Genomic DNA, 26500 nt, shown 5'->3' on the forward strand with positions numbered 1-26500 from the left:
GCTGGAGAGTCTCAGCGTAGCACGCACACACTTGTGCTGGGTGCAAAGGGGATATTCGCCCACCCAGGTCACGCAGAGTACTGGTCTTCTGCAGGAGAAAGCAAGGAGAAACCTGCTCCGTGGTTTGGGAGTTGTGAGGGCCTTGGAAAGGTAAGGAAAAGCAAGTCTCTCGTCAGCAGTGTCAACTTGCTTCAGGTCTGTATTTGCTTGTAAATGCTTACAGCCTGGAAAAGGTTGAAAACTGTGGAAAAAAGAGACCATAAGCAGGTGGTCCCTGGATGTGATGTGGTATCTTTTCCTTTAGCGGATTAAGGTTTCCTCTGTTTAGGATGTCAGCCATTAAAGTCAATTTAATTCAGCAGAGCTTTATTGGATAACTTTGGCAGGCTTGCATGACACTTCTGACCTTTTTGATACAGACTAGGAGTTTTGGGGATTTGGCAGTGTTATAAATGATCCTAGTCTATCCTATTTTCATATGTTTTATGTACAAATTATCTTTAAAAAACAAAACAGCCATCTCCCCTTAAGTTAGAACACTTTTAATACAGAAATCTTTGTAAATACATTAATTACAGTTCACAATAATAAGTTCTAAATCTTTACGCCGTAGTCACACATGGATCGGTTAAAATCCCTTTCCGAATAAAAATAAAGACTCGGTTATCCAAAGCGGAAGAAAGCAATGCTCTTCCAGTAAAATCTATCCTAAAAAAACCCACCTCCCTTCTCGAAACTGATGGTTGTAAGTTCATCACATCTGTGTTTTTACAGGACAGACAGTACTTATTGGCAACTTCAAAGCAAAAAAGTTGTGTTGTTTTTTACGTGCGTTACTGTATTAAAGAGACAACAGTTCTGCAGTACGCAGCTGTAGTAAACAGCCACTGTAAATAAGGTTCTGCATTCAAAAACCGTGCACTTTAAAAACCCCGTTGTGTCAAGCGTTGGGGCAGGATCATGCGGGTCAGGCTTTCAGCGTGTGTGTGAATTGCTTTGTGGACGTGAGGGGGATTTGTGCCCTCTTTGAGGATCAGGCTTATTTTACAGTCCTAATCGGCACTGGTCAGAACCAAGCCCAGATTGAAGTTACTATTCCCAGTGCTGCCCTGAGGCCTTGGATTTTGTTTGGTCAGTTTGGCAGCTGCCTGATCTTCCCCAACAAAGCTGCCATGCCCAAAGGCTGGAAACCTGCCTTCCTGAGCTGCGGCGTAATCAATTTGGAAAACTGAAAGACTGTTCTGATTTTGATCCTGGTCCAAACCCAAATCCAGTTCAAACTGGAACCTCTATAAAATCTTGAGTACTTTGGGTCCAGGGCAATTTTATTTCTCTCTCTCTCTCTTTTTTCTGGTAAAGTTTTTATTCCTTGAAAAATACTTCCGTGTGCTTTTACTTAAAAATATCGATGCCAACCACATTAATAATATCAGTGCCAATGGTAACAATAGCATGAGTGCCAGCACCCTCACAGTATTATTAATGTCAATGCCAACAGTATCATTAAGATCTATGCCAGCAGGCCAGCAGTGTCAACAAAGTTGATGCCAGCAGGCCCGAACTAATGAAGAACCCCACAGTAATCCACCAGTGTGCAAAGCCTCATGCCGAGATGCAGTCCTACAATAATAACTCCCTGTGCCTGGCCTAGTTCTCATTAGCAACTTTACAATAACACACCCTGGTGCAAGAGCAATTAAACAAAAACACCAAGGTGTGTATATCCTGGAAGGGAGAAGTACTAAGATATTTTTGGAGCTGAGGGACAAATAAAATAAATGATTAAGGACTTTGTTGACTGTCCTTTTTAAAATTTTGCTCTCCAAGTGAAATGATGGCAGCTGGAGTTCTTTTTAAACTGGCACAGCCAGAGATCTGAGAGTACTTGCAAGCAGCAAGCTGCGCGACTCCCGGGTACTTTGCTTGTGAGCCTATCTCCAGTGCTGCCTCCTCAAAAGAGGAGTCTTGTTTAACAGGCAATCTAAGGATTGATGAGAGAATGGGATCCAAAAGGATCCTTCCAGAATCCAAGTGTTCCCACTCTAATCTAACTACACCAAGGCTAAATCAGGCACTAGCCTCAAGGATGCAATTTTTTTTTTTTTTTCAAAAGGCAGGAAGGGTTTTTCTTTTTCCAGAGCTTGCAACTTGTGCATGAAGCAGAAGGTCTGGTCTGTTGCTGAAGATGGGGCTGGCAAAGATCTGGAAATGTAGCACAAAGTTTACAGTTTGCTAACAGGTCTGGTCCACCAGGCTTTCCCTGATCGCTCGGGTCCAAACCGATGAAGAGCAGTGCAGATGCAAGGCATCCCAGTACAGCCACGTCTTGGGGTGGTGGCCTAGAAGTTGGGATATGTAAGCAGCTTTCATAATTCACTCCCAGTGTACACCTTAGTGCAAGTAGCTATTTTGCTTGGTTTCCTTTTGGACAGCAGCTTGATGTCATGACCAAAGAGTTCCTCACTGTTTGAAAAACAAACTTTTTCTCTCAAAGCAGCTGTCAATCATTTGTTCTTTTTTTTTATAGAAAACAGGAAGAATATCTCAGTTGCCTTTGCCGAAAATGGAGGAATCATAGGACAATCAAACTGTCCCTGAAAATTTCAGCTTTCTTGATCTGTCCTATTCCAGAAGCTTCACACTCTGGGATTAGCAGGCGGTTTTAAAGCCTAAATAAAAAAAAAAAAAAAGAATTTGACAAATCACTGTGCCCGCTGCAATTTCAGCAAATGACATCCCAGAAGAGTTGCTATTCACATCTGAACTTGAGTTACCTTTGGTGGAGGTGGAGGTTTGCCTTTGGGAACTGGGAAATGAGCAGATTTTCTTTCTGGTGCCTGTAATAAAAACATAGTTTAAATGTCTTTATGCTTTCTTGTCTGAGCATCTGCAGAACTTCCTCAGACCTCAGCTGCTGCTACTATAATCTCATATATTTACTACAGCATTTTCCTAGTAGAAAACCTAGGGGTGAATTAGGTTGTCTATCCGCATACAACAAGGCACAATAATATAAATATGCAAGGGATGTAGATCTCCTGTTTCAGAAGAGCCCTGAGCTGTTATCAGTGCGTAAATTGATCTGCGTCAAGTGACCATGCTCAGGTACGCTGCTCAGGAAGCTAAAGCTGGTGAGGCGCTCAAGGTACGCGTGGAGGAAAGCATCTGTAAAGACAATAGAATTTGAATGTATCCCCGTATAGTTAAGCCCATGCGTTTTCTGGGTCTTGATCAGTCTGTCTTCACGTCGGCAGTAGCACGCAGTTAGGTTGCGAGTATGAGGACTCTCTTTAGACCCGAGTATCGGACAGGCAGGAGGCTCAGACACTGAGGTGTTTAACAGCCGAGTGAGGGATTTTTGTTTCTTTAAGTAGGATTCTTCGGGTTTATTAGCAGCAAATGTTCTTCTGGCTTCTAAAAAAATTGCGACGTGCTGATGGAGATCCACCCACAGGTGGCATCTTTAGTGACCGCCAGATCTCAGCAAATGCAGGGAGCATTGCAAAGATCTATAGCAGCAAAGATGCTCATCGTTTACATTGTGTTTACACCTGAAATCCCCATAGGTGTGGATGCTGCATACTATTGCTCGTGAGATGTACTTGTGATGGCACACAGGACTCCTCAGCGCAGGTTAAAAAATATTTTGTGTAGTTTAGGGTTGCGTGGCAAAGAAGATGGTTCCTACCCTTTAAAGAATGTGCGGTCTGAATGTCTGATTGATTTATGCATAGTCATAAACTGAAAATATTAATTGGCATCTGCTATTCACGTGCAACTCAGAGGGAAGACATGAGGAGCTGGAGGGTTATACTTACAAAGCTCTCTTCTGTGTGAGAAGTGGCTGGTTTGGTAGATGGGACAGGAGGTGGGGGACCTTTTGGCCTTATGGCAGGCTGTAAAAAAGGAGAATAAAAACATACTGCCTGTGTGTACATATTATGTATGTGTGCATCTGCATGTTCCCCTGAGAACATGTGCAGGCTTGTGTTCTGTACAGAAGGTGTGTTAAAATAGGTAAAAGGATGCATTCATTTCCGAATCAACCCAAACCTGAAAGCTCATCAGTGTATTTCTGGCTGCAGTGAAGAAACAAGGAATTTTGCCATGTTAGGGTTTTTGGTTAGGCTTTTTTTCCTGGTTCTCAACAGCATTTTTTTATTAATGCCACACGGCTGAAAACATGTCATCGTAACTTTATTTTAATTCCGATGTGTTTAATATGAATGCATCTAGAGGGAGTGTTCTGTTTGGATCAATATAAATAAAATCAGTAGCTTGTATGGTATATCCTCTTTATGTAGTTTTAGACAACCAAACCTACACCCCTGAATAGAGTCATTTGTCTTGATTCATGTCTCATGGTGGCCTGAGTTGTAGGCTCATGGTTTTGGTTCCAGAAGCACATTCTCCACAGCTTTAAAGCTGCTTCTATCTACCTTGGGTTCATCTCCCCTCATAATAGGGCCAGATCTGAAGGAAGGAGATCATCTGACTGTGATAGCTCCAACTTAACCTGTACTACTGGTCGATAAGGAGGCTGCCGGGAAGTCACATTGCATGGTTTTTGTTGCGCCTTGACTCTGTGAATTTTGAACGTTAGGTCTGGGATGCTTTATGTCATTCCTCCGGCTTTAAGAGAAAATACAGGGCTGTATCTGGAGTGCAGGGATTTCCACAGCCTTTGGGACCAGATCATCATTGTGGCTGACCACCTTAACATCAGAGCTCTGTGTTCTGCCTTCCCCTGAATAAACACGAAAGCAAAGAAGTTCCTTCAAAGTACTTACGCTCTGACGCTGTGGTTTGTTTTCCTGTAGCGGAGGTACGGGAAGGAGAAGTTTCTTGTCGTTCGTCTGAAAACAGGGAACGATTAAGTCAGGTGAAGGCCTTGTGGCAAACTCTCCTGGGTGCTAGTTTTGCTTGCTTATGGCTTTCTACAGTAGGTCACCCAGGGACCCGACTTAGTGCCGGGTGCTTTACCCGCTCCCTCCTCGCGCTGGGACTCGGCGCTCTCCTCTTGCAGTAGATAAGCATTTAGAAAGTCTGGAAACGCAGTGCGCTTTGGCTGACAAGTTTTGATGTTTCGGCCCCTCTGTTGCGTGCCCAGGGAGGCTGGAGCACACCCAGCACCTCCTTGCACTTACCTTCTGGGCAGGTACCACCGGTACAGGGTGTTCTCTTTGTCGTTGTTCCTGATTCACGAAGATTTGGTTTGCGGCTCCAGGTCCCCTTCTGGTCTGGCAGCTATGTAAATGTTAACATCTAACTTAAAACTGCGCGTTTTCTCCTGAACGAAGCAAAAACCTGCTAAATTGAGTCCCTGCCTTGTTCCTGTTGGCCTGCTATAGAGCCATGTCCTTTCTCCACCCCTCCCTTTTTAATTAAAATTACTGTAGTTTTAGTCTTGAGCTGCAGTTTCAAGTCTTCAGTCCTCTCCTGATTACAGGATTTCTAAAACAGCTCAATAAAGGTGGTAGGCCCCTGGTTCCCTTCGCCCCCTTTGAAAACCCCAGCCTAAAACCCATCCAGAAGTTGCTTGATTTTAGTTATTTTTTCTCAACGGGGAGAGCATTTTACCTCTTGAGTACTCGGAAACGGATAAGTAACACTGCGGCTACTGCTGTGACAGCAAGGGCAACCAGCACGCCGGCAGCAATAGTGAAACCTGTCAGGAAGAGAGAACACGAGTTGCTGTTTCTTGAAAGACAAGTATTGCTAAGCAGTTTCCCCTTCCCTACCATTGGCAACAGAATTTTTTTCTTGGCATCTATACTATACTTATCCTCACTGTTGCTCAAGCTTATGGCTTCTTGTCTTATCACAAACGGTAACGGGGAGAAACTTACTCTTGCAATTTCTGCCATATTTGAAGACTGTTGTTCCTGCCTGAGCTGTCTTTAGACTAAACAAATCCAGCCCTTTCCCTCTGTCCTCACAGATGATGCTTTTTCATTTCTGTTCATTGTAGGTCCTCTCTCTTCCCTTAAAGGATGATCCCCCAAACTGGGCACAATACATTGTCACAGTATGTAAGTTAAGGCTTCACGATTGTCCTTCAACAAAGCTTTTCTAAAGCCAAGGCATGATATTGCTGGTGCTGGTGCTCCTAATGGGTGTGGAGAGAGGAGAAACACAGATGATAACAAAGGCTCAGAAACCATTCTTTTCCCAGCCACGTGGAAATTGCACAGGTAAGGTAGATGAGGATAAGGTCAGTTCCATGCAGGTGATAAAGAAATGACCTTGTCAGCCTTCCTCACAGCAAAACCTCTGGGGAGCTGCCTGCGCAAAAATTTGACAGTGAGCTAATATAGCGTATTTGTTATCTCAGGATGGAGAAAGACACAGCCTGCTACACTATTTCTCTCTTAGATGTATCAGTTTCGTCAGATTATAAAGAAAAATGGCTTGCTCTAGTCATTCACGCAACCTGTAATGACTTAAAGAGGATTCGGAGACTTAGATGTGCCGTGTTTGCAAGACAGGCAGTACAAGTAGCTCTGTTTCACTGGAGTTAAAGAAACTTTCATTTCAGTCTCCTGTTGGCAGAGCCTGCCGAATCTGTGGCCATGCAGTACTCACTGGTAACTGCTGTCGAGCTGTCACAGTTTGGTGGTGCCCATCCTTCTTCACACTGGCATTGCAACTCGTGGTCACACACCTAGGGAAGCATAAAGCCAGCCTTTCAGGGTGGAAGCCTGAGTGAAGGTGATGTAACAAAATTTCAGGGGCTGTGGTTTCGGCTCCTGATAAGCTTGCTGAAGTCACGCCTGAAAACTCCTTCTCGTTCCACTTAGACTAAAATTTAGCACTTGTAATAGCAGAGTTTGCTTTACACAGTAGAGGACAGGCCTGTTCGTCTGCTTTCTTGTGCCTTTTGTAGGTATTTCTGCAGAAGAAGCTATAGCATAAGGCACATAGCAGCAGGCTCGGACTCTATGTCTGTAGGGTCTCTGAATGCTCAAATCAGATGAGCACAATTATCTTCACAAAAAGAAGGATTTCTAGGAGAGAATGGCTGTAATACAATGCCTCAGTGGCAGGACCACAGACAGAATCTCCTGCGATTTCATTAGTAAACGTATTGATAACTTGTCGGTTAGATTTGCTTTCATAAAGATATAAGAAACTTCTGACTCCAGCCTTTTTGCAAATTCCCGTCCCAATGATTTAAAAAAAAAAAAAAGGTGCCTTCAATAAGGTCTATAGCTAACTTGCATCAATTTGTTGTTGTTGTTGTTTGTGAAGATGGATAGCATCAAAAGTTCATATCTTACAGCATGTCCAGTACACTTGGCAGAACAGTTGGTAGATCTGAAGGCATCTTCGACATAGACACATTCTCCGTTGCTGCACACCTGAAAAGTACAGGGCGCGTGTCATCCAAGACAAGTGGCTTCCAGAACATGCAGAGCTTTCTCGTTATTGTATGAAGTGATGAAGAGTGAAAAGAGGCATAGAAACAGGTATGCAGATCACTCACGCTCTTTGATATGTAGCTGTGATTTCTCATTCAAATTTTGGATATTTTATAACAGAGGAGAGGGATGAAGATGTATAGGCATCACTGCTTTCTGCCCTTCTTCCATCCTTCACCCTTTTTTCCCCTGAACCTCCTCTAAGAAGAAATATAAAGCAAAGAAATGCAGACATAGCATTCCAGCAATCAGTGATGCCTAGCACGTCCGTTATAGAAATAATTGATTAAAAATAGTAACTTATGTGTGACCTTTTAACCTTTCAGTAGAAAGGTGCATTTCTGCTGCCCCATCCATTGATATCAATAAGTAAAACACTGCGGTCAAGCATAAGGAAATGAGAAGGACAGCAGTTCCCATTTGCTCTTCCACTGATTTGTACTAGATGTAAGGCAGAAGGTTTAGCAGATCAGATCACAAGTATAGTGTCCCCTTCGGTCTTCCCTGTTTAAAGTCTTTCTTGTCTGGCAAAACTGCTAATGATATAAGCAAGACTGAAAGAGAAAAGAAATAGGAGAAAATCTTTCCTCTACTAACCATTCCACTCCCACACTTGGTTCCATTCAGAATCATCCCTGGATCTGCTTCTCCGTGGCTCGGAAAGCTTGCTTTGCATGACTCAAACATCACCAGGCTCCCGTACAGAGGCATCTCCTTCCCCCCAGCACAGAACAACTTCCCACACATTATATCTCTGCAAGGAGAACAAGAGCTGCTAGAACAATGACACAGCACAGAAAAACGGTTTGAGCTGTCCTCTCTTCCAGCATGAAATTGCTGTGTCCCTACAGGAACTCCAAAGAAGCAGCTAGAGGGATGAAGTTTGGCCTGTGGTGATTTGATGCCAGTTGGTGGGTAAAACATAAAGATCCTTAACTGCTGTTGAGGTTATTAGGGAGCCCACAGTAATTTGCTGAAATGAGTATTTAACTGATCTGAACTCAACTTTGGGTTCACCTGAACTTCAAGTTCCCTGTCTAAAAATTCCCTTCCCTTTCCTTATCTACACACCTGCATGCGTGCGCGCACAGAGTCATCTTCACAAGCAGACTTGTACAGATACATGTATACACTCATTTTTTCTCAGGCTGATCTCAGGACAGCTTGCTTTGCAACATTTGTTCTCTGGGTAAGAATACTATTTGGAAATTAGATTTCTCTTCAATATTGTCTTTACCACAATTCATACTGAAGATGAAAGAGAAGGCACGCATGGATATATGTGCCTTCTGAAATACGGTGCTCTTTGCTTCTGTCTCTTAATTTGAACTGGAATGATCTCTTTTCCCAGATTGAACAGCACAGTTCTGTAACATGGTACTTACTTTTTCTTACATGGGGAGTGACTACCTTTTTCTTTTCTGCAGTATCCATAATATACCCCTTTCTCGTTCATCCGGTAACAGGAAGCTGCACCTTCAGTAGCCTCTGTTGAAGAGGAAAATGAGATATGTAATGAAATAAAGAGCTTAGGAGAGAAGCTGGGATTAGATTAGAGTCTGCAGCGTTTCTGTATGCACAAAGCAACTCCTGTCTTAGGGGTTCTTTATACAAAACAACAGACCTTGCCTAAGGAGAAGGGGCACAGTCAAGACTGGAGGAGAAGGTAAGCCAGCTAATGCCTTAAGAAATAGGAAGATATGCAAAGGAGAAAGATATTTTAAGAGCGTGTTGATATATTCTGCAGGCTCCGGGCTTTTGCAAACATGCAAATTTCAGCTAATAAATAGGGAATGGCAGTGATAGCTCAATTAATATTAATTCATTTGAAATATGGGTATCTTCTCAACCTATCAAGCAAAGAATTCCACCTTCACCCAGCTCCGTTCCAAAGTTATCACCATTGTGCAAAGGAGGAATTAGCTTGCCACTTCCTTTTTCCTCTACAAATATATTGTGTGGTATGGACTTCAGCTCATGTAGTTATAATTACGTCTAATGTGAACATGAAAATAATAATTAAGTATATGCTACAAACTAGAACTCGGTTCTATAGACATGCTCTTCCTGATATCCAGAAGATCTTTGACGATTTGCCACTAGACAAAGTCTGCCTTCGTCTCTCTTCTTTGACCTAGACAGCCTTATTTTTTTCAATGCCGGCTTGTACTTACGTGGCCCAAAAGCAGCTTTGCACTGATTTTCCCGGGTGGGACAATCTCCCATGTAGCAGTAACCTTTGCCAGAGTTGCAAGGATATCCGTTCACACGGAAGCGGTCTGCTGGGCACTTCTTAGAAAAGCCAGTGCACATCTCAGCCAGGTCACAGTCGTGCTTAACCGTTCGACAAACAGCTCCTGGTTTTTTATACTGAAGGGGATGAAAGGAATGCTGCGTTTAGCACGTGGCTCCTCCATGCCTTTGAAAAATCACACTGAATGAGAGGGCTAAACTTAGGGGAGGCAAATCCCACTCTCACTCTACAAATTGCATTAATGGCCAGGTTCTTATCTAATGTTGAGTTGGTTACATCTGTTTACAAGATTGTAGCTTGGCTGTGCCTCAGTTTTTCTTCCAGGAGAAAACAGGAAAAACTTATTTCACCAGGACGTTGAAAGACTGAGTGAATTGATAGCTGTAGGGTAGTTTGGGATGGGCAAAGCGTGCTTCTCATTACAATGCGATGTCAGTAATTACAAATCATGAGGGTTAGTTCTCTTGAAAGGTGTACTGCTGCCTTTTCAAGGCCAAAAACATACCCCAGAAAACATGAGAGAAGCCAGAGGTGAAAAGGAGTCTTACTTGGCAGTTTTCACAGCACTCTCCATGTGCACACTGAGAACCCGCGGTCAGTTTGCATGTCTCGGGGTCGCAGCAGGCGTTTGTGCATTCCTGTGACAGAATCAGAGAGGAATCAGAGCCCTGGCCCAGCGCTTCACCTTTTGGGTCCCCTCTTTACTGCATTCTCAATGAACCATCCTGCACCAGCTTACTGAGGCAGGAAAGGGTTGGACCTGCCAGCTCATGCAAGAATACAAAGTGTGTTTGATTATGAAGTGCAGACGTAAGTGGTGCAAGGATCTTGCTCATTTCCTCTCAGACAATTTGATCCAGAAGGCTCTTCCCCATTCTGAGTTCCTCTGTCTGCACAGTCGGCATCACCGTACTGTGCAGTCTACTCTGCCGCGGTTCTGCGTGCATGCTATGTGGGTGACTACGTTGCAGATCAGCAATTTGGTGACCACAGTTGCTGCAGAACTAGCAACTTCAGCTAGCTTTGAACTGGCTACCTCAGATACCAATACAGGCTAGCTATTACACAGCCTGGATAAAACTCTTTGCCTCTTCCAAGTATTATTTTACTCCAAGTTACATGTAGGTACCTCAGGAGTTCCACAGTCGCATTCTTCCCCTTTTTCCACAAAGCTGTTTCCACAGATTGGAGGGGCTATGATGTTGCTTATATCTGGGACGTCAGTTAAGCATTTTGGCATGTCGCTCAACATGTATTTCTCGAAATCTTGGAGGCTGCATGAGCTGAATTTCTGGGGGATTATAGAACTATATTGAGAAAGCAGGAAGATTACGTTAGAATCGGCATAGGCAAGGAGCAGTAATACCACTTGGAGAAATGAACAAGTGACCTGGCCCTAAAGTGTTAGATGCAGCCGTTTTTCCAAATACATAGATTAATAAATACAACATTATCTTCTAGTTATAGCAGGAAAAAAAGTGGAAACAAACAGATCATATGGAAAAAGAAGATGTAATAAATGTAAACACTGCATATAATAAAACCTCCATCCCAAAGAAGTAAGCCTGGTCTACACAAATCCTATCTAGGTGGTTCAGGCATTAGGAGTTTTCCATTGGGCTGCCTGACAGAAGCTGAGGGTGTTTAAAAAAAGATTAAAATTGACCTCTCAATAAACCTCTCAAATGGATGTTTATTGTAAGCGCAAGCACTTAGTGTCATTTTCACAGGAAATATCTTCAGATGGAGAACAAAAATACACTTTAGATAAATCTTGGGGAGTTTTATCATCCGTGAGATGCCACAATAATTTTCCCAAAAGTCATGCTGTTATCATTTTAAGGAAGAAATGGTTACTGCAAACATACGGTATAATGTGAAGGCCCCACCATGCATGTAACGTAAAGGCTAACCGAGAGCGACTAATGATTTTTTTGGCTGTCTATCTGGGAATATCTTTCAAGAGCTTAGAATTCAAAATGGGATGCCTAGCACTTTCTGGAATTTATTCTTTTTACTTTTCCTTTTGTATATTTTGAATGGAATAATCTCAGAGGGCAAAAATAACTACTATGCCATTTAGGAAACTGGCAGCTTATCCAAAGCCCGTCGTTAACTGCCCCTAGGCATTAAAGCACTCCCCCTTCTTTACAAATGCCTACCTGACGGTATCTGTCATGATGCAAACTTTGGCGTTACATGTGCAGGCCTTGGTGTCGTGGCTCATGCCAAGGTTATGACCCATCTCATGTGCCATGGTAGCTCCCACTGCAATTTCATTTCTGTTATGATCCTGTGGAAATGAGAGCAACCTATTATTTCCATGAGCATTTTAGAACAAATAAGAACATCTGAGAAAGCATGTGGTTGGGAAATAGGACTATTTTACTTCAAATGAAATTACCTATGCCGCTACGTAAGGCATTGATCTGTTGGTCAATCCAAGCTCATCCTTGCATCTATTCCACAGTTTGTTCTCGATTATTTATAATAGCTTAAGAACGAGATCACACCACTAATCAGCATAAGTAAATTGGTATAATTGTTTTTTAAATAAACCTGAGGGATTTAAGCAGCCAAGTAACAACCGAGTATTAAGGGGAACTGAGTATCTAAAACTCCTAATCCTCTCTTTGGATAGCTGTCTGTGTGCTTTGGGTAGTTATGTGAGTATGATGTTACTAGTTGCGCCAAGGTAACTTGTATGTGTGCACAGAATGGAAAAGCAGATGCTGTGCTCCATCTTCGCTCTTAGCTTGGTGTTTTGTGCTGTTTGGTAGGAGGGAAGACAGGAAAAGTTCTTTTGAGAGTGAAATCCAGATGTACAAATAACAGTCAGCCGTGGAACTGCCTAAAGGCCAAGCGAGCGCACTGATCATACTCTTCCATCGCGGCACTGCTAGTACTGCTGCTGCAGATTGCATACCCCCACCTTGAGACGCATTCTGCTTTCACAGTCAGCTTTGGCTTTCTGGGAAAGCTGAAACTTCATGTTGTGGGTCCGCCCTCTTACCAACAGCTCACGCCTAGGAAGGTGGGCTCAACGGTTGACTTTCCCAGTGCTGTGGGTAAGGTTTTGGATCTGTCTCTCTGGTTAGGCTAAAGTTTAAGTGGAATAACTTAGTTGTAACTTAGTGGCTAAATTGGTAATACGTATTGCGAAAGGTTCTATTGTTTACTGCTTTCTTAAATCTTTTGGAGAGCAGGGTATTCCTACCCTTTTCCTTTAGGCAGGAGGAACCCTCTTCAATAGAGGCAACCTTAAGTTGGAGGCACAGAATCACTTATTTCTCTCCTGTGACTATACAGGAGCCTGGTGCTTCAAATACAGCTGTCTGAGTTTGATGTTGACATTTAAACAGCGCAAATACCATGCTTCGCGTGTGCTTTCCTTACCCTCTGCATTTCATTTAAAATAAAAGCTCTGGCCATGAATTTCTACAGCCTAATAAAGCAATGATATGAACCAGACAGGCAACTGAAAATGTCACGCGCCTAATAATTTTCTTAAACGTTCTTTGTTGGCTGAGTAAAAGACAAAGAAAAGCCTTTAAAAAATAAAATAAGAACAAATCAGACCTGAATAATACCTGCAGAATATACATCACTGCATATGGTTTTTAGAAAGGCTAGTCCAACCGTTGTCCCCTCGAAGTCAAACCCTCTGTAAGGAAGAAGAAAGGCAGAGTGAAGCGGGTCTGAAGTCGTCGTCAACTTTGTTAGCAAAGCTGAAGGCTTTAAGCATAGGCTTCTTTCCATCTCTGGTTTGCAGCCCCAACTTAATATAACGTTTAAGGATATACTTAAGAATACTGCAAATCAGAAAACAATTAAATGCGCATTTCATTTTAAACGTATACTTAAATTCCATTGGCGTTAATAAGACTCAAGCACCTGTTTCAGTGTAAACTGCTTAATGAAGTGCTTTAAACGTAGTAAAGTGCTTTGATGAATCAGGGCCATTGAACTTGAGCCAGAATAGTCAACTGAGCACTGGTTTAGTTTGGCAGTCTGCTTTTCACAGCCATTAAACTTCATGCCATGGCTCCTTTGATTATTAGACTAAAGCATTGCAGTCTTTCAGGGTACTCAACTATTTTGTGACCAGCGCATTGGAAAAGGAGAGACTGAAGTATAACCAACGTCCACGTTGCCTGTTTTTGTAGGGATTCAGATACAAACGTTAGACGCTATGTCCTAGTCTTACGTCCTAGTGGGTAATCCATGCTCCAAAAAGCAAAGAAAAGCAAGAGATCAAACCTGAATTTCATCCTTTTGTTCTATAATTAGTATAGCTTGGTACTGGAAAGCACAAAAAACCCAGCTTATTATAGATAGCATCTCTGATGGGTTGATGACCGATTTTCTAAGAGCTAATTCCTCTAACATACTTGGAAATGCAGCAGGGAACAGAGTGATACACACGTGACTAGCTGAGCGTTGTCGTTTCTCTTCCTCTGTAATAACTCTGATTGACGCCACTTTGAGAAACTGTCTAGAGTGGAGCCCGCCACACGACTCAAGAGGCATTTATCATTGTCCGTCCAGATTTCTAGGCCAATTAATGCGACATAGATATTTATGGACTTATAAACCTGCAGCGGAGAAACAGGGTTGCTGTAGTAAGGAAGTGTATTGGAAAGACTTCAGAAACAGACACTTATCATGGTAATCGTTTCATGTTTGTCACTTGTAATATGGTCCACTCTAAGCCTGGTTTAAGCTTTTCCTCGCTCGGAATTTGCAACAAAAAATTGATCAGACCTGCCGACATATGAAATCTTCTTGTCTTCCAAGTTTAAACCAACTATAAAAATGGTTTGGAATTTTTGAAAATTCTGACAGTATTTTTGAAGAAATTTATATTGTGAAAGAAATCAAGAATCAGTTCATTCTTTTCAAAGAATTTCAATCATTCATTGTAACAGCTGCTAAGAAAGTGAGGTATAAAGCCTTGTTTAACATTAATTGGTTTTATAGAAATCTCATATCTGAAGGCACAGAACAAGATAATATGGACAGATGGATTAGTTGGGCCAGGACTTGAAAATGGATGCAAAATGAGTGCAAAAGAAAATAACATATGAGAATACGGCAACGTTTTTATCTATTTTCCACTTGCTCTGCCTGATACAAAGGACTACACAAGGGCAGTGTAATGGAGGAATGGTGTGTAGTCTCTGCAGCTGTTTGTAGGGGGAAGTATTGTGGACTATAAGTTATTAGTCTGAAATTGTGTTTCTGTTGGTTTTAGATACGTAGTGGGACAGTTTTTTCCCAGCAGGTAGATTTATTTCATAAATGACAAGGAAGTTGTCATTCTTTCCTACATTTATTAATTCAGGAAGCTTGCAATATAAAAAAAAAAAAAAAGGTATGCTTCTATTCCAATTTCACTTAGCTGTATTTGCTCTTACCGTGTTGATGTAGTTGACTATTCCAAATATCCTTTGTCTTACAGCTTTAACATCTTCCTTATACTTCTTATACTGAAAAAGTAAATGTAGGGTGTCAGGAACAGGAGAGGAAAAACGGTGATTTGTAGAAAAGAAAAAGAATAGTTCACAGAAGACTGCATTGTAAGCCACACCATATCTGATCCATTTATTACCTTACATATTTATTATTTGATTGGACAATGTTTTTGAAAGCCTTGAACAAAGAGACAGGAGAAAGCGTATGCATTGATGCTATTCTTATTTATATTTGATTGTATAGAGATTCTAGGTCAGACTTAAGTGCATCTAGACCTGCCTAGGATGAGGGCACATCACCTATTTATAACTGAAATCAATTCCTCATGTGGTGCTGAGGAAGCGTAGGTCTGATGGTGCAAACGCAGTCCAACTGTACGCATGCGATAGCTGTAAGACTCAGACTTGGCTGCAGCTGGGATCGCTCTCAGGCTTTAAGGTAAGCCTGTGTGTTTGCAGGATCAGACCCTATTTAAATGTATCTCCCTGTTTAATGTGCAAAACAGGGCAGGCACTGCACTGTGCTCTGGGAGTTCCTCCCTGGCCCTAATTCTTTTTTTTGTGGCCTCCTTTTGCCACCTTTGCTGGTGGGCCAGTCTTTCAGCCGTTGACGTGACACATGCAATTGTGTCTGTGACCAGCCTCTACGGATCCTACAAAAAAACCCCACTGCGGTTCTTTGGGGGTTAGGAAGGGCCAAAGTCTGAAACGTTGCTGGTGTGAGAGAGAAGGATGCTCAGATATTCTCCGAACAGCTGGTTCCCCCCACCCCAATCAACTGACCAATCAACTGGGGCCTAAATGCCTAGAAAACAAACAGGAAACCTCACCTTAGTTATAAAACAGCTGATAAGTGGGCCATGTTTTCATCCCCCAAAACTTTATTTTTTCCTAGAAAAAGAACCATAAATTCCCTGGTTGTGATGGATGCCTTGCCATCTGTTCTGAATTCTTGTCATCACCAGGTGGGATTTTCTAAATCACTCGCCATGAGGAAATCATATTCCTAATCAAAGTCTGCAGTAAAGCATATTTAGCACTGTAATTGTAATAGGAGCCCAGGGATACGAGTATTTGGAAAGCTCACCGCTAAGGGGTCAAAAGAGAAATACTTGTTTCAATACTTACCATAGTGTTGTCTGCAACTATGTAAACTTCCAGATACTTTTTGGCTTTCAGATATGCTTTCATCTAAAGAAAATATATATTTTAAATGACTTTCAGGGCCTGTTTCAGTCTCGATCCTTTCAATTTCAAAACCATATATTAGTTATCAGGGTATTTCTAGCTAAGTCATTTCATTTTAAAAATGATGAACAACAGGTTATTTATTAGAAGGTATTTAAATATTTTAAGATGCACATGGGCACCTGTTAGTATGCACAGGAGAGCTTAACTCAGGTGGTGGCTCTATTAACTTCAGATCTCTGAGCACTGATGCGTTTTGGTCTGGTTATTTAAGACCTGAGCATGCTCCACTGTTCACCATGCTTCTCTTCCATAGGTGTCAGCAGACAAAAGTGGGACTTGTGCCAATCACACAGCTCTCCTAGGGTCTCAGCTGCTTTTCTGAGCGGTACTTACTTCTGGATCGTTGCTTGATTTAAAGATCTTCTTGGTGGGGTCATTTGAATCCGGTTCCCACGTACTATTGATTACACCACAGGTTTTTATGGAATTGTCTTCAAGTTTCTCGTATTTATAGACCGCATGTTCTTCTCTGTCCGAGGTTCCCAAGGGTTCAATAAGGTATTTCTGACCATGGGTCTCAAAATATCCACTATGAAAATTTTCTTTAGGTTAGACTGGGATCTTTTGCATCCACAGGCCAGAGTCAGGATAGCAACATTATATCTAACAGCATTTAGCACAAGCATAAGGATAATTGCACGCACTGATGCAGTGCAGTATGGTTTGGCAGCATGCAGGCAGAGTATACAACAGTTGAAGGGTAGAAATGAAAGCTACTGAGTCAATGGGAAGCTCTGGTTGGTCAGGTGAGGCCTCTGAGCAGCAGACTGTCAGCCAAAATAAGCTGGATTAGGAATGAATTCTATTTAAATTAGGGATTTTTGTGCTTTATCGATAGAGATGATTGAAAAGTGAATTTCAGTTCAGTGGGGAATCAAAGATATGATTTCATCTTTAATTGAGATGAAAAGCTGACACATTGAAAGCAATTGAGAGTTTTGAATCATTTTGATTTGTAAATGTCAAGCATTCTGTGTTGACATATAAACTTGATATGCAATGCTAGATCTATTCGCAAAGAAAGTCTGAATTTTGGCAAAACCCCGTTATCCATTGGGAAAACGTTGTGCTCTAGCTTCTCAGGCTTAATGATGTCTTCTTGCCCTTTCATATTATGCCATTGTGTCTTCCGTAATTAGAAATGAACAGATTTTTTTTAACTGAGCTTTTTGTGCAAAGGATTGAACTTCCTGACCCTGTAACTGCTTTAGCACTGAAAATACCGTGGCCTTCTGCTGAAGTGTCAATGCAGCTTCCTGCAGCTTAGAAGCGTCATCCCTAAACATCCACTGAAAACAACTCCAAACACTAGGCTATATGACCTATTCTACTATGGAATTATTCATATAGGTTTATGTATTTAGATATTCCTTTGGCTTCTAATTTATATGCTCTGGAACTGAAATAGAAGGGTAATTTCTCATTTCTTTCCCTTTCCTAGTTTCCTTGTAGTCATGAATAAAAGATAATAACCATTTACCGCGTCCCGACTCTCCCCCAAGGCAGCTCAGGTTTTGATATCGTATTGTTTCACAGCACTAGATGTAGCTTAAGCTGTAAATTCAGGAAAATTTAGTCTCACAGAGTACATGCAGTCTGCTATTGTTACCCTTTGGGAACCAAACCTCCATCTTACCTTAAACCTTTGCAAGCGTTGATACTTGCTATTGAATCAGCATCGTTTTGAATATAGCCTTCATAGTAACAGTGATCCTATTTAGAAAGAAAAAATACATTGTCAGATTGGGCCGTATCTCATTGGCTGCAATGAACTGGCTGAGCTGTGGTGATTTCAGAAGAGAAACTACATTAGCTAGCTACAAGCTATGCCAAACTACACCAGCCGAGGAAATCTCCCATTAGGTATTATATTTTTCTCATAATGTTTTGTAGCTTCTGAAGGAATCAGTTACTTGCTTAATCTCCTTCTTGAAATGAAAAAAGGTGACCATTTCCACGTTTGCTAAATTATCCTCATTGTCATCTTTCAACATGTAGTGACACAGATATTGGCAAATTCAATCATGGTGGACTCTGGTCAATGCAGAGCATAACTTCCTAGGCATCGGGGCAGGTTTTTAAAGGTAATCTTGCACCTGAGGTGGTCTTTAAAAACTTGACTTCTTTGCATCCCAGATTGATTTGCCTTCTCTTTCTCCAGCTTAACAGTATCTTCCTCACAATTCTGTATTTGAAGCACATTTATGGTGATCTCAAAATTAGGTGTCTGCTAAAAACAAGTGAAAATAAGAACGTGCAGATTCACTGCTCAACATTAAGCATGTATTGATGTGCTCTTCTGATTTAAGATCCATACTGAATTATTTTATTGTGGCAAAATTTCAGGGAAACACCACATTACCCCAACAATTAAATGCATTAACTTTGATGAAATTAAAATATATGCGTTATAGTAAAACATATGCTTAGGGGAAGAATTTTTGTGACTTAATTGGTTTAGGGATCCACGTTCTAATGAGCATATCTGTGTTCACAGTGAGCTCAAAGTCACTGAGGTATTGTTGAAAATTTTACCCTTAGTATTTTTGTTAGATTTCCTAATAGAGGCCTCTCAAGTCGTATTCAAATCTGCACGCAACGTGCCTTTTCTTTCCACATGGATTTTTGATTTCACTTTACTATTTATTTAGTCTTTCTTCCATCACAGTCTACCACTTTCTCATAGTGAAAGAATCAGTCACAAAGTGAAAATTACTAGAGACAAAAATGTTGAATTACTATCCATCTCTTAAGGATGCAAGAGAAACAACTAATGAGAGCATAATGAAGAGATCACAACGTAGGGAATTCCTTATTCAGCAAGCTGCACAGTCAGGCCTGTTAGAGATGATCTTTAACCAGATATAGGTGCTGTTTACTTTTCACAGGATCCTTTCAGGGAGTGGAAGTAACTGGAGCAATCAGACTTTGCATCTGTCTTATAAAAAGCAACTCAGAATTCTTTTTACACGTGCTAATTTCACCCAAGAGCCTCCTGTTCCTGCTAATCACTCTATGGCAAAGAATTTTGGGTTTTGCCATTTCAAATTGCATGTATTAAAATACATGGCATGGCAATGGACAAAATGCTTCGAGTGAGAGCTTTGTTGAAGAGCAACGGGATAAGACTCAAGGGCACACAGTTAATTAAAGAAAAACTTGGAGGGTGATTTCCTTTATGCGGATATCTGAGTAACTGATTTGTCATGGTTCAGAGAAACCACCTGGGTAACCTGGAATGGATTTACTGTGAGGGTGGGTGGTAGGGGGAGCCAATGAGGGAATGTGTGCTTATCTGAATCCGTGATCTCACCGAGATTAGTGTGTAAAAGCCAGTCGCAGAGCTGCACAACTTGAGCAAAGTCAGGAGGTGCAGAGGAGTGGAATGCTTAGTCTGAGCTGGCTCTGCTCCCTTTCCTCGTAAAAGAGAGGAATTCGGCTCAGAAGAGGTGTTCATCAGCCTGTGAGCTGAAAAGTGCTTTTCTTTTGAAAGCAAGCTGTATGTCTGATCCTTAACAGGTGTAAATCGGTGTAGCTCCACCGAAGGCAGGAGTCATTCTCCCTTGTCCCATCAGAGGCATCTTAAGTTACAGTGCTTAACATCTGGACTTAAAATCTCTTTTTTTTTTCTGTCCTGGTTTGTGCTATTATTTCATGGACCCGTGAATCTCATAGAGACCTGCTCAAGACTGCAGATATGGGGGAAAGAAAGCTTTGTTTACTACCTTGATCTGAGGACTTGTTGTTATTTGTCGACCATCTTCTGAGTAAATTGTTTCAGTGTAGTCTCTAGCTAATAGATGCCTGCAAAGAATAGAGTGTTGCTATTATTCAAAACACTTAAATTGGAGTAATCTACAAAAGAGGCAATTGCACAACACAAAGCATTTAGGGAATTCAAATCATTACTCAGGTTATTATTAGTATCAAGACTAGGGAGGCAAGGCTGCTAGGTAGATAATTTCTGCCTGTTCATAATACTTACTCAAACAAAAGGACATGTCTAAAATAAGAACAAAATTAAAGTCTACTTATTTCATTGCTATAAAGTAATCTGGTAGATTTGAAAGTAAAAGTATGATTGCATATGCAGTACCGATCCTTTTTTTGGTCTCCAGTTTGTGTAGTTTTTCCCACTGCTGGGTATGAAATGGTACCGTTCTATTCTCTCTGCCCAGGTCAGCCCCACTGATGATAAAATAGCTAAGATACAGGTCAATGGAGAAGCTGACTCACTTATTTCATGTGTGCCTGTGTGTACAAATATCTGTATATGTGCACACGCTCACAGAAACGGTGTTGCAATCACACTAGCATATGTTTTAAGATCGTCCAATCCTTTTGCTCACAACTTTTTAATAAGTTTGCTAACGCAAACTTTTGCCTTTGTAGTCATTCCATCTGAAGTTGATTTTTCTTATATTTCCATCCAAAACTCTGTTCTTGGGCACGTATGTGTTCCTGAACCTCAAAAGGAGGACTTCATAGCTATGGAATAGATTACTGTAACTGTGCCACCAGTGGAGATGATGCCTTTGGGTTTCTTTTAACATACACATTTGTGATTGCTTCTGAAGACTTGGCCCGAAAGGCCCTGTGCACTCTGCCTTCTATCCAGCAGAGCACTTAAGTAAGACTACAGCCCTGGCTTAAAGTTAAGCTAGAGCTATAGTCCTCCTGAAACTAGCACCAAACCAGCTCTCCATTCATTTCTGTTTGGACAACTACTCCAAACTCACACAATCCTATTTCTTTTTAAAGAGTGGAATCTAGCACAATATAATTCCCCCCTTCAAATATTTAGATTAGATTTAAACAGGGGCAAACATTTAATTCTAGTATATATTTAACATGAACTGATTATAGCATCATTGTATTTACATAGCTATTAGAAACACACCTTTTAAAACAGACTTATTTGATACCATGTCAAATAACACGGTGGAGCCAACAAGCAGAAAATCACAGCTATGCTTTATTTTGTGTTTGCTCAGTGTAGTATAAGACTTTTTTGTATGCTGTGTTCTGTAAGAATGCCCACTGCTGCTCTGTGCCCTCTGCATGGCCTGTTAAGTGCTGCTAATCTCTTCAGCTGAGGAGGCAAGCTCTCCTTACTTTCAGTTCTCATAAAACATTTTAGGTTGGTGCCAGTATATATTACATTATCAAAAAGGCCAACAGCAGTAGCTATTAGGAAGTTAGGGAGTGTTAGCAGCCTTATTATTGAATATAATTGTATTTCCTAATACTGTTTTCCATTTTTGAAGAGCTTACAGAGCCAACAGAGACATCTATGTTTCTTGGATATTTTTCTTGTTTTTCTTCTCTCTGGTTTCTACCAACACAGAACAAATAAATATAACCCAGGGACAATACATGGACATAGAAAGCTTGTAAACTGATATGCAAACGTTAGGCATCCAGTGGATTTAGCCAGTTAGGAAATAAACAGGAGGATAGAGTTACCAGAATAGGCTAGTTATCCCTTTATAATAGTGTCATATGCCTGTGTAGTTATTTCACGTTACCGAAGTAGTGACGTGATGCTTCCTCTCCTGTCCTTTCCAACTCCAAGGGTAGGAGAGGACGGTTACCTTTACCAAAGTACCTGTATCTTACAGGAGCCCAAGCCCTGTTTCTTTGTATCCTGAATGCTCTACAGAGTCACTTAATGAGGGATAATAGTTCAAGGGAAAAATAGAATTGAACCTACTTATTTTTTTGGAGGTGAAGTATGACTTCCTCTCCGTTGGCTTTGATTCCATACTCCATTGTGTCGTCGTATTTTGTCTGTAAACAACTTTAAGTGTTAGTATATGGACTGTTATAATTTCTGGCCTCGCTAAGAGCTTGCTGTTGTTGAGTTGCCAGCTGCATTCTTTTCCTCCTCTTCCCACCAAGAATAAGCAGTCTGGCAGTTCTAGAATAAGGAGGAGGTCACTTTGTTTCATAGTTGTTAACCAGAGGAATAAACTGAACTTTGAAAGTGCATTCCTATAATCATAACGTATCCTGCATCTTCAGGAAAGTCCTGAAGTGGATGCTTAACTTCAAATAGTTTAATAGTTATACCTTGGAGTATGTAAACGCATGCTTGATTTTAAGCATTTGAGTTAAATTTGCTTCAAATTAAAATAATCCCTAATTTACTCAAAATCTGAGTAGTATCAAAAAATACGTCTGTGCAGAGGTACGAGGACAGAAGATCCACTAATCACATATGGTTACTTCCCTGCCTACCCAGCACCCATCACAGCCTGTCGTTACCAGATATGGAATTGGTCTTCTAGGCATCCTCTGTCATTTCCTCCTTGTAAGAGGAAGTGTATGGCTCCAAAGTCTTTTTCTCTCAAAAGCCAAGGCTACTCTGACTCCAGAAAAACTTCCCCATCTCCCCCCACCCCACTCCGAAAAAGAGTTATCTCTTTTAATACCTCTTCATTGTTTCTTTCTGCATCTCTTTTATGTATTGTGTGCAATTTCTGTGGATAAACTACTTCATATTGCTCAACTCCAGGTAATTTCTTGCTTGTGCTCCCTAGGGAGAAACAAACGTATATTTATGCCGACACAGTATTAACATTTTTAAATAGCATAGTTCACATCTGTCAGGACTTATTCTTTTGTCCTATGTATTCATCCCTCTGTTGCACCACTCATTTCTCGTATTCTCTGCGCTTGCTCTGGGAAGCACTCATCTGATGTGCGAAGAAATCACCCCCCCTTATATGATCTAACGAGGTTTGTTATCCTGTGATGTTCAAACAGGGTGACACACCTGGCTGTTTCTAGGTGTCAAAATGTTGTATGCGATTCCTTTAGGATTTCTTTTCCCAGCACTAGCGGTTTCTTGTACCAACGCGCTAAGCCAGCTGTGCAAGGTGCAACCTTGGCCTTTGCGTTCTGTAGACAACCTGAATTAAGTTAATGGTTCTGTGAAATTAATGATCTCCAAACTCTGTCACATGACAATGTACAAGCTAAGATTGCCTCCAGATAGGCAAGTAAGCGCATAGAATTCATCATGAGTCTGGAACAAACCTGGGTTTCTCCTTTAGAAAGATTTTCAGCTAGTCTCACATAAATAGTTCTGGCAGTCCTCCAGTAGACACGCTCTTACCTATTGAATCAGATCAAGGGTGATTGCATGCTTGTGACAGCAGAAGCACTGGCGAAGGTATTTGACCCAGGCTAGGTAAAAGAATAGGAGATAGACTACTGTAGGAAGTACCATACTGTAGGAAACACGACAGTGTAGATAGACTAAGTAGGAAAATCTTGAAGATGGTAAGGAGTCTAGATTAAATGACTCAGATAACCCTTTTTTACTTGGCTTGTTTGTGAGAAGTACTGCCTGTCTGCAATGGGCTGTAGAAAACATTTTGGGGAAATATACTGCTAATGAATAGCGCTTTGATTTTGTTTTCTGTTTCTGAGCATGAGTGATTCTTCACAAGAGTTTATTTGTGAGCATGTCTTGCAGAGGTGGTCAGTACATGCTGCACTGGTTGAAGTTAATGACAGCAGCACATGTATAGCATTTGGGAAAATAGGGTCCTACAAGTGACATGTTCGTTTCCAGCAATGCAACCCTAGGTCTCTGTGCCTTATATAAGCTTTTTAATCTCATACAAAAGGTCCTTTCACCTGAATGGACAAATTCTTGAGGGCTCAGCACTAAACACTAGAACCTGTATAAAGAAAAAAGAAAAAAAAAAGAGTACAACTCCCATTTAATTGTCTGCCTCAAGGCCAGATTTTTACAAGAACGTGGCATCCAATTACTGTAATTTTCTGTGTCTGCAACAACAGAACATATCCACATGCAAATTGTTCCAGTAAAATCAATAGATTAATTCTTCATAACTGGTTTACTTGATTGAGTTGTTTCCAAAATTAATTGCAGAATACGCTCAGGTTGGCCTTATCTGGACAAGGCTGAGTGCTGCAGAGAAGGACACGATGTTATAATAGTAATAAGCCCTAAGAAGTTAGTTTGCATCAGCTGAGCAATTGCACAGTACAATTAACTATCTGCATGCGCTCTTGTTAGCAAACGACAAATGCAAGTTTGCTATTGAAAATCACAATTATGTTTTAAATTTTATTTTAAGCAAGTTTTGTTGATATTTTAAGAATCTGTGAGCCTTTCTGTGAGCTTAAACTATGTTCTCGTGCAGTGACCAAAGTAATGTTTTAGGCCTCCGGAAACTTGAGTTCTGTGCCCCAATTTTAATTTTATCTATCTGTTTCTTGATGCAGGCTCTGTTTAGAAGGCAGACGGTAGCCCAGATAGTGCAAATTTAGGCTGGATTTGAACAGAACTAAACTTGACGTTTTCCCTGTAGCGTGGTACAAGCAGTATTTCGAGGAAAACAGGTTAGTTTTGTCCTGGAGCTAATGGTTCCTTAGAGGCAGCTTTTCAATCAACTCAGTATACTATCTTCATCTTGCTTCAGGCATTATCTTGAGCCAGTAGCTTTTAGGAGGAAAGAAATTCCCTGGGCTTCATTCAACAGCTACAAAAGGTGCTAATGTGGAACAAACAATCATGTAATATTCCAAGCAACCTAACCCAGGAAGAAATATTATTATAGTGAGGATTTCATTGATAATGAAAACTTGTTTTTATCGAGATGAAATGTATAACACCTTAGGCATTTGAGACGTGCATTTCCAGATATTCTGGGCGCTAGCGAAATCACAAAGATACCTGACGGAGTACAAATTGCATGTGTAATTATGTATACAAAACCTGTGCATGCATGTACGTGCCACCTTCTGAAAAAATCTGTTCCCTGCTGATATGAATTGAAAGAAACAATGCATGTGGAAAGAAAACATGCGGTCTGTGAAGGATAAGTCATATGAGTTTCTCTGCTCACAACCTGAAGTAGTAAAAATAAGGGTGCTAACTATTTTAGTTCAGGTAATGTCATTAACAGAATTCAAATAAAACTCTTTGCTTTAATTGTGAAAGCCTTGTCAGTGTAGTAAGTTGTCCCAATTGGATAAATTCTCTAATCACTTGCAGAGGAAGTACTTTCTTAATTGGCTCACAAAACGAACTTGTTCTGAATCTTTAGCCAATCTGTGACCAGTTTTTAGGCAAGTAAATATTTCTCTGATTAGAGAATTTAAAATAATTACTTTGAATGGTAAAAGAAAAAAACAAACTCCCTAACTTCAGCAATAACGTTTTCTTCAGTTACTTTTATTTGCTATTCTTCAGTATTATCTGCAGGTTAGTAATGAAAAATTCATAAAAGCTATAGAAATCTTATAGCAACCATTCATAAAAGACGAAAAAAAAAACACCTTACCTTGTCGCAGAAAACATAGCCAAACAACAGAAACAAGAAGTTTATTAGTCATCTCAGTTGCGCTTGTCTAGCAGTGAGTGGTCTCTTTGGTCTGGGGAAGTTAAGTTCACAGCCTGTCTGTGTTTTAAGCTCTCCTCTGCCGTGCAGTGAACGGGAGCTAGCGAGTTGTTCAGCTTTATTCTTGTTCCTATATGAGGAAGTGTTTACTAAAGGTGTTGCACAATTTTCAAGTCACAAAGTGTTACAGCAAGCGGAAGTTCCTGCTGGTTACTTAATGTCACACGAGTTGTGATATATTGATTACTTCTTTGAAACAACTTCTCCAAAACTGCTCATCAGAATAAAAAACCGAGAGATTGGCACTGTCCTACTGTTCTCTTTATTTAGCCTGGCCGTTGAACAGGTAAAATAGCAACAGGCACTCACAATGCCTGACACCCTTCCTATGGTACGTTCGTTAGCCTTTGAACGAGGAGCATTTGTCCCTTTGAACGTGTGAAGGCAGGGTAAAAGCAGAAGGATCCTAAGAAGCAGCGGGCACCAGTGGCAGCACAAGGAGCGGGCAGGTTTTCCGGAGGGCTCGGGGTGTGATACAGGCGTGTGGCTCAGTTCCTGCTGATTGCCGTTCAGTCTGTGTGGAAGGGTAGGGTTTAGACCACTAGTAAAGGTAAAAGTAATGCTGAGCCTGTGAATCACACCTGCGGAATAAGCACCGTGTACGTCCTTTTCTGCCCCTTCCATCTGTATTAGTAATGTTTGCTTTTAAGTTCATGTGAC

General features: G+C 41.1%; 1 protein-coding gene across 2 annotated transcripts; it reads right to left on the minus strand.

Moving 5' to 3' along the window:
* Positions 1 to 526: 526 nt before the first annotated feature.
* On the minus strand, positions 527 to 25901 carry LOC104138186 (zinc metalloproteinase-disintegrin-like NaMP). 2 transcript variants are annotated; one of them, XM_068920810.1, is made up of 25 exons: positions 25724 to 25871; positions 23521 to 23591; positions 22835 to 22938; positions 22114 to 22190; positions 20126 to 20204; positions 18037 to 18113; positions 16734 to 16929; positions 16278 to 16340; positions 15093 to 15164; positions 14101 to 14270; positions 13255 to 13339; positions 11838 to 11968; positions 10805 to 10982; positions 10224 to 10313; positions 9596 to 9791; positions 8807 to 8909; positions 8019 to 8175; positions 7281 to 7361; positions 6586 to 6664; positions 5581 to 5668; positions 5148 to 5247; positions 4791 to 4856; positions 3819 to 3896; positions 2775 to 2837; positions 527 to 2669 (listed from the first exon to the last, which is right to left on the minus strand). In XM_068920810.1, exons 4-25 carry the CDS (start codon positions 22170 to 22172, stop codon positions 2637 to 2639), a joined length of 2244 nt encoding a protein of 747 aa, XP_068776911.1. In that variant the 5' UTR covers positions 22173 to 22190; positions 22835 to 22938; positions 23521 to 23591; positions 25724 to 25871; the 3' UTR covers positions 527 to 2636. The 2 variants fall into 2 exon arrangements, with proteins under 2 accessions (XP_068776911.1, XP_009663948.2); XM_009665653.2 differs by lacking the exon at positions 23521 to 23591 and having other exon boundaries at positions 25724 to 25901.
* Positions 25902 to 26500: the final 599 nt, after the last annotated feature.

This window comes from Struthio camelus, chromosome 27 (assembly GCF_040807025.1).
Source record: "Struthio camelus isolate bStrCam1 chromosome 27, bStrCam1.hap1, whole genome shotgun sequence".
NCBI lineage: Eukaryota > Metazoa > Chordata > Aves > Struthioniformes > Struthionidae > Struthio > Struthio camelus.

Bases quoted from the DNA above. Each gene is read 5' to 3' on its own strand.
- LOC104138186 (XM_009665653.2), bottom strand. From the start codon at position 25,775: ATGACTAATAAACTTCTTGTTTCTGTTGTTTGGCTATGTTTTCTGCGA. The intron at 18,114-20,125 runs GTAGTAAACAAA...CTTTCTAAATAG, and splicing joins CAACAAGTCCTCAGATCAAG to GATCACTGTTACTATGAAGG. The intron at 6,665-7,280 runs GTAAGATATGAA...ATGCTTCCCTAG, and splicing joins CCAAGTGTACTGGACATGCT to GTGTGTGACCACGAGTTGCA.